Below are 16,732 nucleotides of genomic sequence, written 5' to 3'. Positions count from 1 at the left end.
GGCCAGGTTAGAATGAGCCTGTGTATGTAAGCAACGTTATGGGCCAAGAATAAACTGTAAAAATATGACCAGACTAGTCTTTTTTACCTACTTGTATAATCTGTAAAAATCAGATAATATATTTTATAATATTTCAGACATGAAATGGATAGATGTCCTCTTATTTTACTTGCAAACAGCTAACATCAAGCTCAGTGGATAGAAAGCTAGGGTAGTAGTACGATACATGCATCACATGTTACACTGAGAGTTGGATAGGATCAATACGAGCCACTAGGACACACACCAAATGGTTAGCTCTAGTAAGCGTTAGCCCAAATCCTTCTTCCATATCAACACTTCATAACTTTCCATCTTTCCCACACTGGATCATTACGTCAAGCGTTGTATGTACCTTAAACTGTGTGAGTGATATACCGGGACACATCCTCCTCCCACTACCAAATGGTAACATGTGAAAGTGTTGCCCTCTTACATCTAACCTCTTCTCTTTTTCTTGGAATCTTTCGGGTCGGAATTCATGTGCGTTTTCCCAATGATTTGGGTCTCTGCCAAGCGCCCACACGTTAATAAAAATTTGAGTTTTTGCTGCAATATAATAACCCGCCACCATGAAATCTTCTGTTGATTCTCTTGCTAACACCGGGCAGCTGGATGGAGACGTAACGTTTCCTTCACAACTGCTTGAAAGTATGGAAGGTTTGGTATGTCTGATTCTTGCAGAAGTCTGTTTTCACCAACAACTTGATGGATTTCTTCAAGAGCCTTTTTCATGACATTTGGGTGATTGATTAGTTGTGATAAACCCCATTCCATGGTACTCACCAAAGTGTCTGTTGCGGCAGCAAATATGTCCTGAGATGAAAAGATAAGAGAATAACTTTGTTAAGGGAGAGAGTTTTGTAAGTGATTATACATTTTGAATGATTATATATGCAAAAAACTGTTGTGGGAAAACACAATGTGTTAGATGCATATAACTTTTTTATGTTAGATACATTGATAATACAATAATTAGAACTATAAGAGTGTTTGAAAATTATGATGAGCATTTAAAAGGTTAAATTAAATAGTTGATGTGCGTTTGTTTTACAGGTCTTTAAATTTATAATGTTGTACAAATAACTAACTGAAACAAAACCATACTTACGGACAGCGAACCCGGTTGATGTAGTATAGTCTAGTGATAAGCTACAGGATCGTTCGCATGGACGCGTTGAACTACCTAATCTAAGCCTATGTGTAATTCTAGTTTTTTGGGGGTTTGTCACTGACTCCTAATAAACTATTACCTAAGATTATCTATCTGGTGTTACCGGGGCAGGCCGTGTCGGAAGACAATGTAAATCAGATTAAATTGAAGAAAAGCAAATAACAGTAATAAAATTAAAATACTTGTTTGGACATCTCAGATCTCATGGTACGACCAAATACTTATTCTACTGGTTTGTTAGACTGTTGGAAACTTTATCACGGCTCGGATTCTCGTTAGATTCACCTTGCCTAAGTTACTAGTGTTGTCCCTAGACTCACACTACTCTATAAACAAATTCTCGCTAGTCGCTAGATTCATTGTTTAAGCATTAAGTGACCTAAAGGTTGTCTTACTAGTTCATTATTTTAGTTACCCGACTCTTAAGCCATAACCAGATATAATTCCCTCCAGTGACCACAGTGCTCTTTTCCTAGTCAAAGGATCGCGTCTGGTATTGTTAAGCATCAGGTTCAATTCACCCTAGTTACTATGGTTCTGGATCCCTTGGTTACAAGTGAATCACTTTTTACTCCTAGTTAAAGACCGACTAGTTGTAGTCTGTCTTAGCATGTTAATCCTAGTGTATGACCATAGACAATCATCAGAATTAAATCAACATGTTCAGATATAAAACCAATAGTAACATGAACTACTAATAAACATGGATCTACGATGAACAGTAAAAATCACACTCTACCAATAAACTAACAAACACAATAAAATAGTAAACTACATAATCACATCGATTCCAAACAAGTATTCAGCCCTTAGCCTAACATTATTAATGGAATAACAAAGTCTGAAAATATGAAAGACAAAGTTCAAAGAAAATAAGAGAAATAGAAAAGCTAGATCTAGACCGAGGATAAAGATCAGAGGGCGTTAGAGGCTCCAAAACCTTCTGGAAATCTGCAAGATCGACCTAGGGGTGTTGCTGGGCGGCTAGGGCTGCTGAATCGGCTCTCTCCTTAGGGTTTTGAGGGTTAGTTCGACTTATATAGAGGTGAAAGTCGGCTGCTGAATTGGACTGACCAACGGTGCTGGTTCTGGGATTTACTGGGCCAGCGGCGCTGGTGATGTACCAGCGGCGGGGTGCTTCTTGGCTAGCAGCGCTGGTGACTACTGTTGCACCTCTCGCGTCTTCGTTCAGATCCGAATCACTTTCTTGTGTCTTGTAATCTTCATAGGCTTCCTTATTGAGTTACTTGATGCCCTTTACCCTCTCTCGCATCTTCCGTGAACCTGCATAAACATACATTTCATTAAGTACCAAGAGTTCCAGAATATTAACTCATTTAGGCATAGAAATGAAGCCTTTCACTAGGGGTTTTTATCACAAAATGGACGCTCATCAATAGTCACGCCAAATAAACAGAGAATTAGTTTCTGCCTATATTGCCAAACACTGAGAAAGCATACGCAATTCCAAAATATATGTTACCAGGAAGATAGCTTTGATGTTTTCTTTGCTCAACTTAATCTCCATGCTTTGATCTTGTTGTATATCGAGTAAAATATGGAGCAAGTCTTATATTTCTCCATCGTGTTTTCTTGCCTCTTCATGCTCTGTTATGATCTTCTATATCATTACATCAAATCTTGCACGAAGCTTTTTCACTTTTTTTCCTAATCCATGCAAGTCAAGACTCTTAAACAACCATATGTAATCTGAAAGGTTAAAGTTACCCGATGCCTGAACCAAATCAGCCACCAGTTTCATCACACTGTTTGCACCCTCCTCCATGTTTGTACATCTTTCACCGGTAACCATTATCAATATCACGTTGTTAGTTAACTTCATCATCTCTTTGCCAAGATCCACTACCTCCCCAACTTTAGCATTTTTTGATATTGACTTTATGAAGCCATTAATCTCTTGGTGCCTAATTGAACTAAGCATGTCAAGTGTTTTTCCATTTAGAAGCTTTGACATAACTATCTTTTTCATGAACTTCCAATAAGGTCCATAAGGACTAAACACCAAGCCTTTTGATCCATAAGTTATGTAATCTGTGGTTGAGTTTCTGGATCTATCTAAATACACATGTTCGTGTGTTTTAAGGAATTCTTTAGCTATTTCTGGTGAACAAACAACAATGCTAGGTTTAGCCCCCAAAAAGACAAGAAAAATGGGCCCATATCGAGACTAAAGTTTATAAAAAAGCTTGATGTGGGATTGAAGATAGAAGGTGGAGATGTCCAATTATTGAAAGCGCAAATGGGGTTGGCGGATTATAAGAGTTAGCACGAGTAAGTATCAAAAATGCCAAGAACAAAATGGTGGATACAAGGCATGTAAGAAAGAAAACAAAGTAGGTTTCTAAGGCAGCCATGTTAAAGTGAAGTTTCAAAATAACTTGCTAAAACAAGTTTTACCATGCCAACATTTTTACAAATCAAACCTCATTTTATTTCGATGAACTTATTTTAAATTCAAATTACCGGAATTCAATAAAAAGACATCATGGCCTTTTCCTTGAGTCGAAGTTTTACTCCTCCATGGCCTTTTCTTTACATCCTCGGTGTTGGTTTTTCATTTCTTCTATTGGCTGTTTGTATGTTAGCACATGCTAACTTTTGGTGATCTATATATATTAACAAGAATAAAATTACTTTCGGTGATTCAGTCACCTTTTTTATTATCTATCTAACTTTACATATCTGTCATTTGGTCATTTTTTTACATATTCGTTGCAACTAGTTTCTTTGATATTGAAAATGAACCACGGGCTTCTTAATGAAATTAATGGATCTAATCAGGAATAAGTGTTCTAATAGAAATAACATACTACTAAAAGTCTACACAACAAGTTTATATAGACATGTAATAAAATAAAATGTCTTCAGGAATCACGACCCGTAAAGATGACAACATAAATTAAAAGCTTAAAGCTTGGCAACACACTGTTTTCTTAAATAGGGAATAAATACACACCTATGACTTAACCACTGGGTTGATAGCCCAGTGGCCCCCGCCCCCTTCACAAGGGATCTAGGAGTCTGTAAGGCGTGGGTTTGAATCCTGGCGCAACCCAGTATTTGCTATTCTCACCTACTCCCTGAGGAAGTTACCGGGATGCCAATATGCGGTAGTGCAGCATGGTACCCAAAGAGTACAAGGGCTAAGTGTTTCCCTCCCAATTACCTTTTTTTTTACACACCTATGACTTGCTACATATTGTTTCCACAGAAAAAGTTACTCGAAGAGCATTGATCATTTGGTATAGCAATGATGTAACACAAATTAAGGTTAGGTTAAAATAGGGCCAATAGAGTCCAGAGTCCATTTATACACTTCCTATTTGACGCATACGAATAAAATACTAAGATTATTGTATAACTCGTTGTTATAGAGTAAAAATGAGATAAACACAGTTGAAAGTATTTATTCACGTGAATGTCAAAAACAATTAACAATGAATTTTCATATATTAGTCTTTTCCATGTTGACATAACCATAAAATGGAGAATTTCTAATGAGCCTCAAAAGGCAAATGGGCCTAAAATTGGGCCACAAACAAAGTCCAAAACAACTTTAAAAGACATAAAAGGTCTAAAAACTCATATAATAAAGCGTTCTGAGGACAAAGGATGACCAAACCGCCTACGGCCATTTGCCAAGTCGTGCTCCTCGTTTCAAAAGTCATTTTGACAAGTCGCTAATCCAAAACGGAGTCCAAGTTATATATGGCCATTTTAGTGTAGCTTCTTTAGTCCCACCATCTTGGGCTTTTAGAAATAAAGAGCCCGCTCCTCCACATTTGGGCCGCGTTATGGCAGCCAGATAACTTTGAACTTCTATTGGAAAACAGTAAGTTTTTACTGATCGTCTTGAGTTGATTAATTTCTTGATCACAAAAATAGCTTGGAAGCATATAATATCCTTTCAGTTGCACATGATACTGTAAGCAAATCATCTGATTAACACTGAGATAAGATATGTATGCAGTATATATGCATAAGTTTTGAATATATATTGTCTTTTGTCATGCACTAGCTAGCAATAGTAGGAGACTAAATGTAAGTTCACTTGTCTGTTCAATTCTACAGGAAGTTAAACTTCTCAAGTACTATGCACAACAGGGGAGTTGGGCACTTAATCTAATAAGGTCTTAAGTAACAAATTAGTAAGGAGTAGTTTCCTGTTTTATATTGGTCTTGCTAGCTCTTAAATGTTTATCACATATGTATCATTAAGTTGTCTTAAAGTTGGTACCCAATGTTGTTGGCTATGACACAGGGATATTTATATATGATTTTAAACAATGTTTGAGGCGCTTCTTACCTTGTAAGTAAATTAGAGGATTTAAATAAGTGCAACTTTATTTTTACAGAATGATAGAGCTGGAATTAATATGAAAGCCTTTAAGTTTTGATTAATATGGAAATTGATGTGTAAAAGAGCTGTGATGGCTCAGTTCGACCCATTGGTATTCAACCGAGTATACAGGTGGATAATTATCTTGGAACACTCGTGTCTACTTTTGCTTAAAATTAAATGGGAGCATCAGAAGCAACAATTGAAAATAACCTTCCCACATTTTCGGTACCGAACCAGTTCCCTAGTCAATAACATATACCGTAATTAATTACTAGATTTTCATTATTCAATCCAGCAAAACTCCATCTGTATAAATTATCTCAAGTTCACAACTCCTTTTATATGCTAATCGTGAACCTAAAATTGTGACTCCTTAAAGATATATATGGAGGTACGTGGTGATTAAAACCAAAACAAGTTGAACTTGATTCATTGGGTTCTTCACATATATATATTGCGATTTTTCAACATCGTGGTATATAGAGATGGTGCGCGAGACGAGGCTTAGCTAGAGCTATCAATGGCTTAGCCTTTGCTAAATCTCGAAAGTTTTCCATGAGATCAACATGTAGCTCTTTGATTGGCAACTTCCAGGTGAACCCTTGTATAAGTCTAGCCAGAAGCATAATAGTTATCGTGGATCCCAACAACACTCCGGGGCACCCGCGCCTACCAATGCTAAATGATAACATGTAAAGATTATGGTCTGTTAACACCACTTCATTACCACCCTTCATGTGACGATCTGGGTTAAAAGTTAATGGGTCATCCCAAATCTTAGGATTTCGTCCGAGCCCAATACGGCTTAGTATCACATGGCTACCCTTCAGTATAAGGTATCCTGTGATAGTGGTTTCTTCTAACGACACATGAGGGAGATTGAAAGGTGCAACAGGGTGCAACCGGAAAGCCTCCCTAACACATGCCTTAATATAATTAAGTCTAGGTATATCAGATTCTTCGACCAATCTATCTTTTCCTACAACATAATCAAGCTCTTGGATTGCTCTATCAAAGATCCTTGGTTGGTTAATCATTTCTGCCATTGCCCATTCGATCGCATTAGATGGGTTATCAAATGTTGCTAACACAAGTTCCTATAAGATCGACACCAATTAATATTAATGGACAGATCATAAAAAAGTAACCACATATATATTATTATTTATGCTTAATAAAGACACCAGCTTGTGTTTATCTTACAAGGATCTGGGATTTTATTTGGTCTGCGGATAGTCGAGTATTTTGAATGTTAATGAAAACGTCAAGCAAGTCGTCTTCTTTTGTCCTAATTCCAGCTTTCCATTGTTGTATCCTATCATCAACCAAATAATCTTGATACTTCCTTGCAGTACGAATAGCATCTCTTATGATTTTTTCATGCCCATCAAGATCAGTTATCCATCTCAGCCATGGAAAATAATCCGTCACACTAAAGGCATAAAGGTAATTAAGAATCGTCAAAAGTGAACCAACATGCTCAATCTCTTCTTCACCGGGTCCACCATCTGCACTCCCTTTACCAAAATACCTACTCCCGAAGATGATATTTCTTATGACGTTGCTTGAGTACTGTTGCACCACGGTCCGTATGTTTACAACCCCATTGGTGGCTGCAATGTTAATATGGCATTGGTTGTAAATGTACCTGCAAAAATGCACGCCTTTAATATTAAAATGATAGATTTGAAAGGATGTGAGGCCGAGAGATGAGTATGTAATTCCTCTTGCATATAATTTTTATAATTATGAATATTTAATAGTATTATATTATATTTTGACCTGTTAATGTATCCTCGGATAAAGATATGACTGTCTATATCCATACATTACATTTCCCATATGTTCAGTAGCGTGGTGTATGTCATTGTATTGTTGTCAATAATATCGCAATGTAGCATTTTTGTCATATTAAATAACACAAATCGTCCTTGTGGTTTATCAAAATAGTCACCTTTCGTCCTTAAAAATCCAAAACCTCAAGGATAGTCCTTTATAGGAGGATAAGGTTCACGTTTGGTCCTTTGACTATTTGACCGTCATCTTCTCTCAGTTAGACCCCACACGTGACTACCACGTGAGGGGTATTCTAGTCATTTCCACTCTAAAGGACGAAAGGTGACTATTTAGGTAAACCACAAGGACGATTTATGTCATCAACTCTTTACAAAAACCTGATATTTTTGCATCTTTTTGTTTCACCGACTTAAAGCCCAGTTATTCTAAAATTTAATACACATATACACATACATAAACACATAATACATATATCTCTATTTGAAGATCAATCTATCCAATTTCATTCATTTATTCAAATGAAATGACTGCCATTAATCAAAGGTAAAGAATACAACAAAAAATAATAAATGAAGATGGGGATACCATCACTTTCCTGCAAACCATCGCTGGGCTTTTTTAGGCCATCAGACCGTCGAATCTTTCAGGTCATCTGCTATATATATCTAAATGGTGACAACGGAGATGGGGAGGTCGGCGTTATGGTGATCGATTTTATAGATATAGGTATAAATCTGGATATAAATATCGATTGAAGGTGGGGTGCGGTTGTTGGATTAGATATATATGGATCTGGATATAAATGGTGACGGAAATTTTTATAGATTTAAATACAGGTCGGCGGTGTGTTACCCGACGGATATGAGAGCACAACAACATATGGGTCTCCGTTTGCGGCTGCCAGATGTAGTGTGGAGAGTTGAGTGGGGGTGACGTTAGTGGTGGTGATAAATGGGTCTGACGGAGTAGATGATGAGTAGGGCTGGCGGCGGCGGTGATGAGTAGGGGGTGACGTTAGTGGTGGCGATTTGTGAGGTGCCGACGATTTTTGGTGGTGTGGTGATTAGCGGTGGCGGTAGTATAGATATATGTATAGATTTATACTTAGAAAGAGATAGATGCAGATGTATACATATATCAATGGAAAGGTTTAAAGGGAATGGAAAAAAAAGTATGGATTTTATTGTTTTTTTGTTATTATTAAAAGAAATAATTACACCTTTTAATTTTTGACATAAATCGTTCCTGTGGTTTACCAAAATAGTCACCTTTCGTCCTTTAGAGTGAAAATGACTAGAATACGGCCTCACGTGGTTAGCACGTGGGGGGTTTAACGGAGAGAAGGTGACGGTCAAATAGTCAAAGGACCAAACATGAACCTTATCCTCCTATAAAGGACTGTCCTTGAGGTTTTGGATTTCTAAGGACGAAAGGTGACTATTTTGGTAAACCACAAGGACGATTTATGTCATTAACTCTATTAAATATGTGGTATGAAAATGTTCTTTAAAAGAAAGTAATCAAGCACTGCTAATAACAAGAGAAACAAGTAATCCATGTACATTATCTATATATATACCTAAGTAAATGATCGGATTCTTGATCTCGCTTATTTTGAAGCCACTTATGTTTAGCCACCGAAAGAATGTCCATGGCCAGAAGTTTTCTCATCTTCTTCCAATGATCACTCATTGGAACAAGAACAGTGGTCAAATAGCCACCACTTGTTAGATAACTGGACATGCAATCCGGTCATGACAAGAAAATCCCATCTTTGTCCTTCAAGAACTCACAAGCTATCATTGGGTCGCTCACGGCTATAACATGGACGCTTCCTAGGCGAATGCATAGGATGTTGGTGTTCATTTCATCCATCATCTTATGTATCCATCGGAATGTGGGCCTGTTTCGTAGCATGGGGATTAAGCTTCCGATACAAGGCAATGGTTTAGGACCCGGAGGAAGTGATTTTTTGGGTAAAGAAATAAAGCACCTTATGAGCAAGAACATGAACATGGACATGGTATACACAATGTAGAAATTCATGATGAGTTAATTAAAGTTAATTATATTTTGGTGTATTATTTCGGATATTATTGTTGCATATATATATTGTTGTTTATAAGGGTGATCAGAATAATGCATGCACAAGTTATATATACGTACTCGCATTCTTTTTTTTTTCATGCAAATCCAAATCCAATCCAATAAAAATCCCATTATGAAAAATGAGTGTTCCTTCAGAATCCACATCACGTTTGCACTTTCCAGGTATCTAATCTACAACTCAGCCGCAAATGGTCAGATTGCATTGGGAAAAGCGAGGTTGATTGGAGTAGTTTTTGGATGCATATATGCATGACAGAGTATTTGTGTTTGGCTCATATATGGTCCACGTCAGAGATAGACATGTGTGATGTGTCTAAAAAGTACACCAGAACATAATTTCAACAACTATATATCTTTCAAGTTATTCGAGTATATATAGTAGCTTAAAGGGTTTTGAACTTTTGATCAAATAAAAGTGTATTGTTTTTACTTTTCAGATTTAAGTCCATATATATAACAAATTATATTTAATGGAAGTGAGATTGAGGTAATACTGGTTGGCTTAGATTTATTGATTTACTTCAAGGTAGTCAAGGTTATCACTTTTGACTCGACACGGGTCAAGAATATTTTGATCTTCACTTCTTGCAATGTCGGATTTTTTTTATATCTCAACCTTCTCATAAACTGTCATCAAAGCCGGCTAGATAGATGTGCTAACCTAAGCAGGCCACCAAAATGAGAAAGGCCTCAAATTTTAAACTTTTAAGACTCAAATTAATTTAATTAGTTTTGGGCTCCTAATTAGACTTATCATTGCTTTTAATATCAATAATTTAAAAAACTCTTTCATCAGACATCTTATTTTTGTTCTAGACTTATAAATTAATTACTCGTAATAAATTATAATTGGGCTTGTAAGGTACCAATGTATCATAAGTTTTTGTTCTATTTCTCTAAGAAACCCAAAAGACAGTTTCTCAGTTTGGAGTTTATATGTAACCTACGAATATTCCATTTTTCAAATCTAATATTCTTTTTTTTAGTCTTTGAGGCTTTGTCATATATTTTTTATTCATTTATTTATTTTTATTTTTTTGTAACTTCAACTAATTAATCACACAATTTATAAACTTTTTAATTTGTTTTTGTCTGTTGCAAACTTTGATAAAGGATTAAACTTTTTATTAGCGACTTTGACAAAAGGCCTCCAAATTTGGATTCGTTTAAAGCCACTAAAAAAATTAAGCCAGCCTTGATTGTCCTAGCCTATATTAAGAATCAAGATCCATGAAAAAGCGAAGTGCTTACCTTATGTAGTCAAAATAAAAAAATCTATATTGTCACAAAGGGGCCCACACGTTATGAATAATGAGAGAAAGTATTTGCGTGTTGCGGCGGTGTGATGGTGGGGTGATAGGTCATAGGAAGTGATAAGTCATAGAGTGTGATAGCCAAATGCCTTAGCGGTACGGGCTCCTCCCTCGGATTTAAAAATTCGTTGAAAGTATATCGAATGACATCTCTAATGAAAGAGCATGGAATTTTAACAACACCCCCACAATTTTTATAATTTATCGATATACGGTTTTTGAGATAAAAGATTTTGAATGAATTAAATAAATAAAATGATTTATAGAGGAAAGAGGAAAAAAAAATGAGTGGTTCAGATTTGGGGAGAGAAAAAAAAATGAGTGGTTGAAATTTAAGAGTATTATAAGTATATTAGGTAGAGATGTTTAAATGAATGGAAAAAGAAAAAGAATAATTTAGGTAGTTCAAAATTTTGAAAAATGACAAAATACTTTATAAAATAGTATAGATATAGACATAGATAAATTTCTGACATGGGAATGAAGCCTTGAATTGTTAACACAGGTGTCAACCATAATTCATGTTGGTTTCTCGATGCCAATACGTTGAAGGCTCGGTGTTCACATCAGTGTGAGTGGGTACACGTCGGTTTAGTCGTGGTGTGTGGTTTTTTATGGTTGTTTATTCAAGTGAATTTAGATTAAAAGTTAGGGTTATAAAACTGATCGAGCCATCGAGGTTAAAAGTTAAAACTGAATGAGATAAAAATGTTTAATTTACTGTAATTGGTTAATGTGGTTGCTCAAATTGGCCAAATCTAGACTTTGAGTTGAAGATGTTCACTAATTTGGATCAAACTTTAAAAAAATACACAAATTTATATTCCGTAAAAAATTGGAAGAAAAAAAAAATAGTTTTTAGATCATGTGTTGTTACTTGTTAGTACAACGGAAAATTACTTGTATCTATCTATATAAACAAAACAAGTTTTTGTTACATGACAACATATGAACTTTGAAGTGAAAGCCATAATCGACATTGAAGTTTTTACACAAAAACCTATGAGCTTATGGGTGTATTTTACTGTTATATGCAATGATAAATTGATTCATATTATTACTGTAGAATGTTTGTTATTTTGCAACTCTGCTCTTTCGCTATGGACCATAGCCTATGGTCAAATTTGTGTAATATCTAAGCACTAAATTGATTGAAAGGATTATTATTTCGACCACAGTGTTCTTCACATGCTTTACTCTTATTTCTCGAGTCCAAAAGAGGGGAAGTCTTACTAATATCTATTTCCAAAAAAGGCTAAAATCTCCAACATCTTTATACTTTTAGATAGATAGATGAATGGAAGAACACGGGGGTTTCGTAGCAAGGAAAATAAAGCCTTCTTGAGACACAAGTTAGCACAACGCTTACAACATCCTAAATCGTTCTGTGGAACCTGTCATTTCTAATATTATTTGCAGAATTAAAATACACTGGTCATGGGTCGACCAACCAAACTGTTCGGTCTTTGCCTACATAAAAAGTTACAGAACCTAACTTGTTATGACTGATACTTAGAACCTATTTTTAAAGATGTAGACTATAGAGTCGAAATCAGAAAATTCAATTTTAGAGTTCGAAGAGTTTTAAAAACTCTGCACAACGTGTTTACTTGGATGGTCTTGCAGGATTGTGAAAGGCTTAAATTAACAATAATACCAATATTCAAGAGACCATACATATCTTGCATCTCGATAGCGAGCACACCATAATCAAAACCCTACTTCATTCATAGTAAATTCCATAATTACAATATCATAGAACTCATACTATTGGTGATGTGTGCATTGTGTATGCTTACTAATTACTTATATGCTTCAAGAACTATAGATGCTTATACAAAGCTTCCAGATGAAAAAAAAGGCTCTCACCCGAGACACCACAAAATGTAAGATTTAAACCACCCACAAACCCAAACGCATTGATCAAACTGTTACTCTCTTTTTGCCCCTTAACCAAGAAGAACTTGACTCGAGTTCATCCAACCAAAAAAACGAAGTTTATATGTATATCACTAGAAGGCATCGGTCAAATCTGTGTCTGGTTTTGTGTTCTTGAAAACTCGGTGCTAATCTCATTAGACTCGGAGTTTTTCATGATCCTAAGCCTCTTGACGGTGCTAATAAACATCCTGAAAACAGATAAGTAGAGATTAACTTTGTTTAAATAGATCAGATGTGGCATAATACGTTGTCGGGCAGGTTATGAGATGGGTTAAATTGGGCGATTTAGGTATGAGCCGAAATGGGTTGGATAGACCCGAAACTCTATCTATGCACAGTTATAGGTTATTATACTTTTTCTTATAAGCAATTAGGGAGTCAAGCATTGTTACTAGGTATTATTTCAGAAATCATTTATGCGTTAAAAAAATTGTTCTCTTTCGGCCCGTTTGACCCATTTAAGCTTTATATATTTTTTTCACTTGTTTTACCTATCAAAGATAACATACATATAACTCCAATCGACCCATTCTTATTAAATGGGTCGAAAATTTTATCTCTAGGAGAAATCGAGTCGCAATTTTTTTTCAAAAGTGGAAGTTAGAAATCATACTGCCAAGGAACATCTCCAACAAGCATACAATCTCCATCTTTATCTTCATAAGTGAGGACAAATTCACACGTTCCATCCAACAATCTTGAAGGTCTTGCTGCTTCTGTGCTTGACCCTAAACATATGAACGATAATCACTTGCATCAGTTATCTAAACAAATCAAGAAACAAAAGTTCCGAATAATCCTGGTAATCCTATTTATCAATAGGGGAGGTTAATGAAGGAGTTTAGAGATTTTAAACGAAAGAGCTAGAAAAGTATAACATGCGCATGGCCCCCTCTTCACTTTCCTATACTTCAGACTTCAGAGAGATGTTTATAAAATATATTATAGCATAAAATCATATGTTATGTCCAAATACATATATGATCAACGTGTAGCTTTCACCCTCATTCATAGATTTCCCTGGATACACTACTATTCTGGAGTGTAATATGTAGTTATCCACAAAGAAAGATACCCGGGTACCAACATATGATCTTAGCCTCATTTGCAGTTTAATCTGGGTAACCATCCACTTTTGTTTTTGCCTTGTAGGTCAAGTGTCGTTTTCTGAGTAGGTCATGAAAATATCATTTTTAGTGTTACCCATTGTTTGCAAAAATTACACAGTTTCGGAACCAAACTGAGATCAAAAAGTCGAGCTACAAAATATATGAAGCTTGTGAAATGAAAAACTAATACGGCAAAACTAACTTACTTCTTCCCAAGAACATTTCCTCTAAGGTTTGAGCCAACATCTCATAAGAGGTGTGAGCATTGAGGTCAACCTTCCTTCCGATCAAACTTCCATCAATGTTGACTTTTACTGACCGATACTTCGTGTTGGAAATCAACTTTTTTTCATTAGAATAATCCTTGGTTCCAACAGTTCCATTCTTGCTTTTGTTTTGTCCAGTTGTTGAGATAAGGTTTTCAGTTGGTGACTTGATCTGGTTAGCCAAGCTAGGCATCCTGTGAGCTTTACTTACAGGAGGCCATCCCACAACACTTCAATTACACAAATTCAAAAAAGATATCAGCTTCACCAGAGTCTAGTGATAAAACCTGAACTCAGTTGCTATTAATCATATAGTCTGAAATCAGTTGCTATTAATTATAAAGGTCAAGAAGGTCGTAGCAGGCGCCATTAATGACTTGCTAATTCTACATCATAAAGCAAAAGAATTAACTTTAAAGGATTCACACACTTTATTGGGGTATTTGGATTCGAGTTTTGAAAGTGATTATAGACTTGCTAATTCTACATCGTAAATCAAATATGCGTAATCAGACACACACTAAGAAGCCTTGTCTGGCCATGGTAGTCTCCTTTTGTGTGAGCTTAACCCGGCTCCAGTTTGTGTTCAGTGAACACGAACCTTGAGAACTAGACAGCCAAAGGCCAGACACCATGATCACCAAAGAAAGAACCCGGAGATAGTATTTTCCCACTTGTGTCAATAATCAATTTTCTTACAACCCAATACTCATCAAAACACCCCTTAAACAAAAAGTGGTTTGATAATCTTAACAGATACTCACAACAAAAGAGAACAAGGAAAAAGAACACAAAAATGCATACTGTATTTATTTTTAATCTTTATTCACAAAGATAAAATGGTATGATCTAAGAATGTGGTAAATTTTTTCACATCAAATCTTTTTCACAAGTCAACAAATGACCTCCATATATGCACACAATTAAGCTCAAGAATCCAACATCCACAAAATCATAAATTACCCACAAAATCCCTTAAAGTTTCCAACAACAACAAAAAAAAGAAACACAATTATGCAAGAAACTAGAAAGGGGGATTTGTGGATTCTATCTAAACCTTACACACACAAAAATAGGATTTTGCTAACCATATTTCTAACATGCATAAAAGTGTTGGTAACATATAAATAACTTCCCTAAAAATGATCAACAGACAACAGTCATGTACAATACTTGTCTCTAATTGTTAACTATAATCCTTCGCAAAATCAAAAAAATAATATGAAAAAAAAAAAAAGAGGAAAGGATGCATACCTAGTACCAGTAGGAGGAGAAACAGAATCAGTGGCAATTCTTTTAGTACCAGAAGTATTTGAAGCTGAATTTGGGATATTAACTGAAGAAGATGAAGATGAAGAATTTTGTTTTGTAACCAAACAATTCTGGAAATCTTTCGCAGTCAATATTCTTGCATATTGACTCCAACCATTTCCTCCAGCCTCCATCTTTGACTTCAAACCACCACCACCACCAATACTTAACCCAAGTCCCAATTCAAGACCATCTAAATTCTCATTTTCAGATGAAGTTACTTCATTAGACATCATCATGTTCATCATAACCATACTACTATTATTATTATCATTTTCTTTTGACCCATTCAAGATTGTTGACCTTGCTGTTGTTGACCCATCAGATGACACTCCTCCATCACCACCACCACCACCATCAACTTGGCCTATCAAACCAAGTGTTACTTCCATTTTTACAATAAAGTTTCAATCTTTAACACAAAGATTGGATTTTTAATCAAGAAATATTCAATCTTTGACACAGATATTGGGTTTTTAACAAAAGATTGGAACTTAAAAAAACAAATAGTGAATTTTTATCAAGATATATTCAATCTTGAACAAAAATATTGGACTTTTAACATAAAGGCTTGGATTTTTAACAAGAAAGACTAAAACTTTGGATGAAAGGAAAACAGGGGAAGTTGAGTTTGGTGCAAAACAAAAATAAATAAATGAGAAAAAGAAAACATTATGGACTGGAAGATGGTGGAAAGTGGGACCCATATGTCGGCTTTGTGCGTCTCACAATTCATCATCGATTTCTCCTAACTTTGTCCCCACACAAACATACACACACAAACATAAATTTTTTCTGTTTCCATTTTTGTATTAAACACTTTGTCCCCACCAGTAAATAAAGAGAAAAAATTCTTATAAAAATATTATTACCAAGTTACGAGCTTAATACTCTTCTTATAAGTAACCGCTTCTAATCCACGTTTAACATTATTCATCAATTTTTTTTTTTTAGACACACTACGGTCGCGTTTGGTTCGCAGATTCTGATGGAATTTGATGAAATTGGAATTTAATTTCATTCCTTAGTGCGTTTGGTTACTCAATGATGAAGGAATATCATTCCGTTGGAATGTCAACATTCATTCATTTGATGAAATCTCACTTAAATCTTAAAAAAATGAAAAACATTCCGTCAAATTCTATTCCATCAGATTCCAATTCCTTCAATAGATTTCATTCCTTCTAAAAACATTCTGTGAGCCAAACACGCCCTAAGACACACCCCTCTCTATAACCACCACTTCTTACAATATTCATCCATTATTATATTATTTCATTTTTATTTTCACAAAACTAAACAAACACATT

The 16,732-nt window shown here is 35.4% G+C and overlaps 1 protein-coding gene and 2 pseudogenes across 1 annotated transcript; all 3 read right to left on the bottom strand.

Moving 5' to 3' along the window:
* Positions 1-238: 238 nt before the first annotated feature.
* LOC122606462 lies at positions 239-3,588 on the bottom strand (annotated as a pseudogene).
* Positions 3,589-6,018: 2,430 nt separating this feature from the next.
* Positions 6,019-9,389, bottom strand: LOC122608720 (annotated as a pseudogene).
* A 3,113-nt stretch (positions 9,390-12,502) lies between these two features.
* On the bottom strand, positions 12,503-16,049 carry LOC122606896 (auxin-responsive protein IAA13-like). The gene is made up of 4 exons (XM_043779783.1): positions 15,366-16,049; positions 14,052-14,341; positions 13,350-13,464; positions 12,503-12,924 (listed from the first exon to the last, which is right to left on the bottom strand). Exons 1-4 carry the CDS (start codon positions 15,812-15,814, stop codon positions 12,822-12,824), a joined length of 957 nt encoding a protein of 318 aa, XP_043635718.1. The 5' UTR covers positions 15,815-16,049; the 3' UTR covers positions 12,503-12,821.
* Positions 16,050-16,732: the final 683 nt, after the last annotated feature.

This window comes from Erigeron canadensis, chromosome 7 (assembly GCF_010389155.1).
Source record: "Erigeron canadensis isolate Cc75 chromosome 7, C_canadensis_v1, whole genome shotgun sequence".
NCBI classification, from domain to species: Eukaryota; Viridiplantae; Streptophyta; class Magnoliopsida; order Asterales; family Asteraceae; genus Erigeron; species Erigeron canadensis.
The sequence above is the reverse complement of the archived record's forward strand: the minus strand, read 5'-3'. Positions and strand labels throughout refer to the sequence as shown.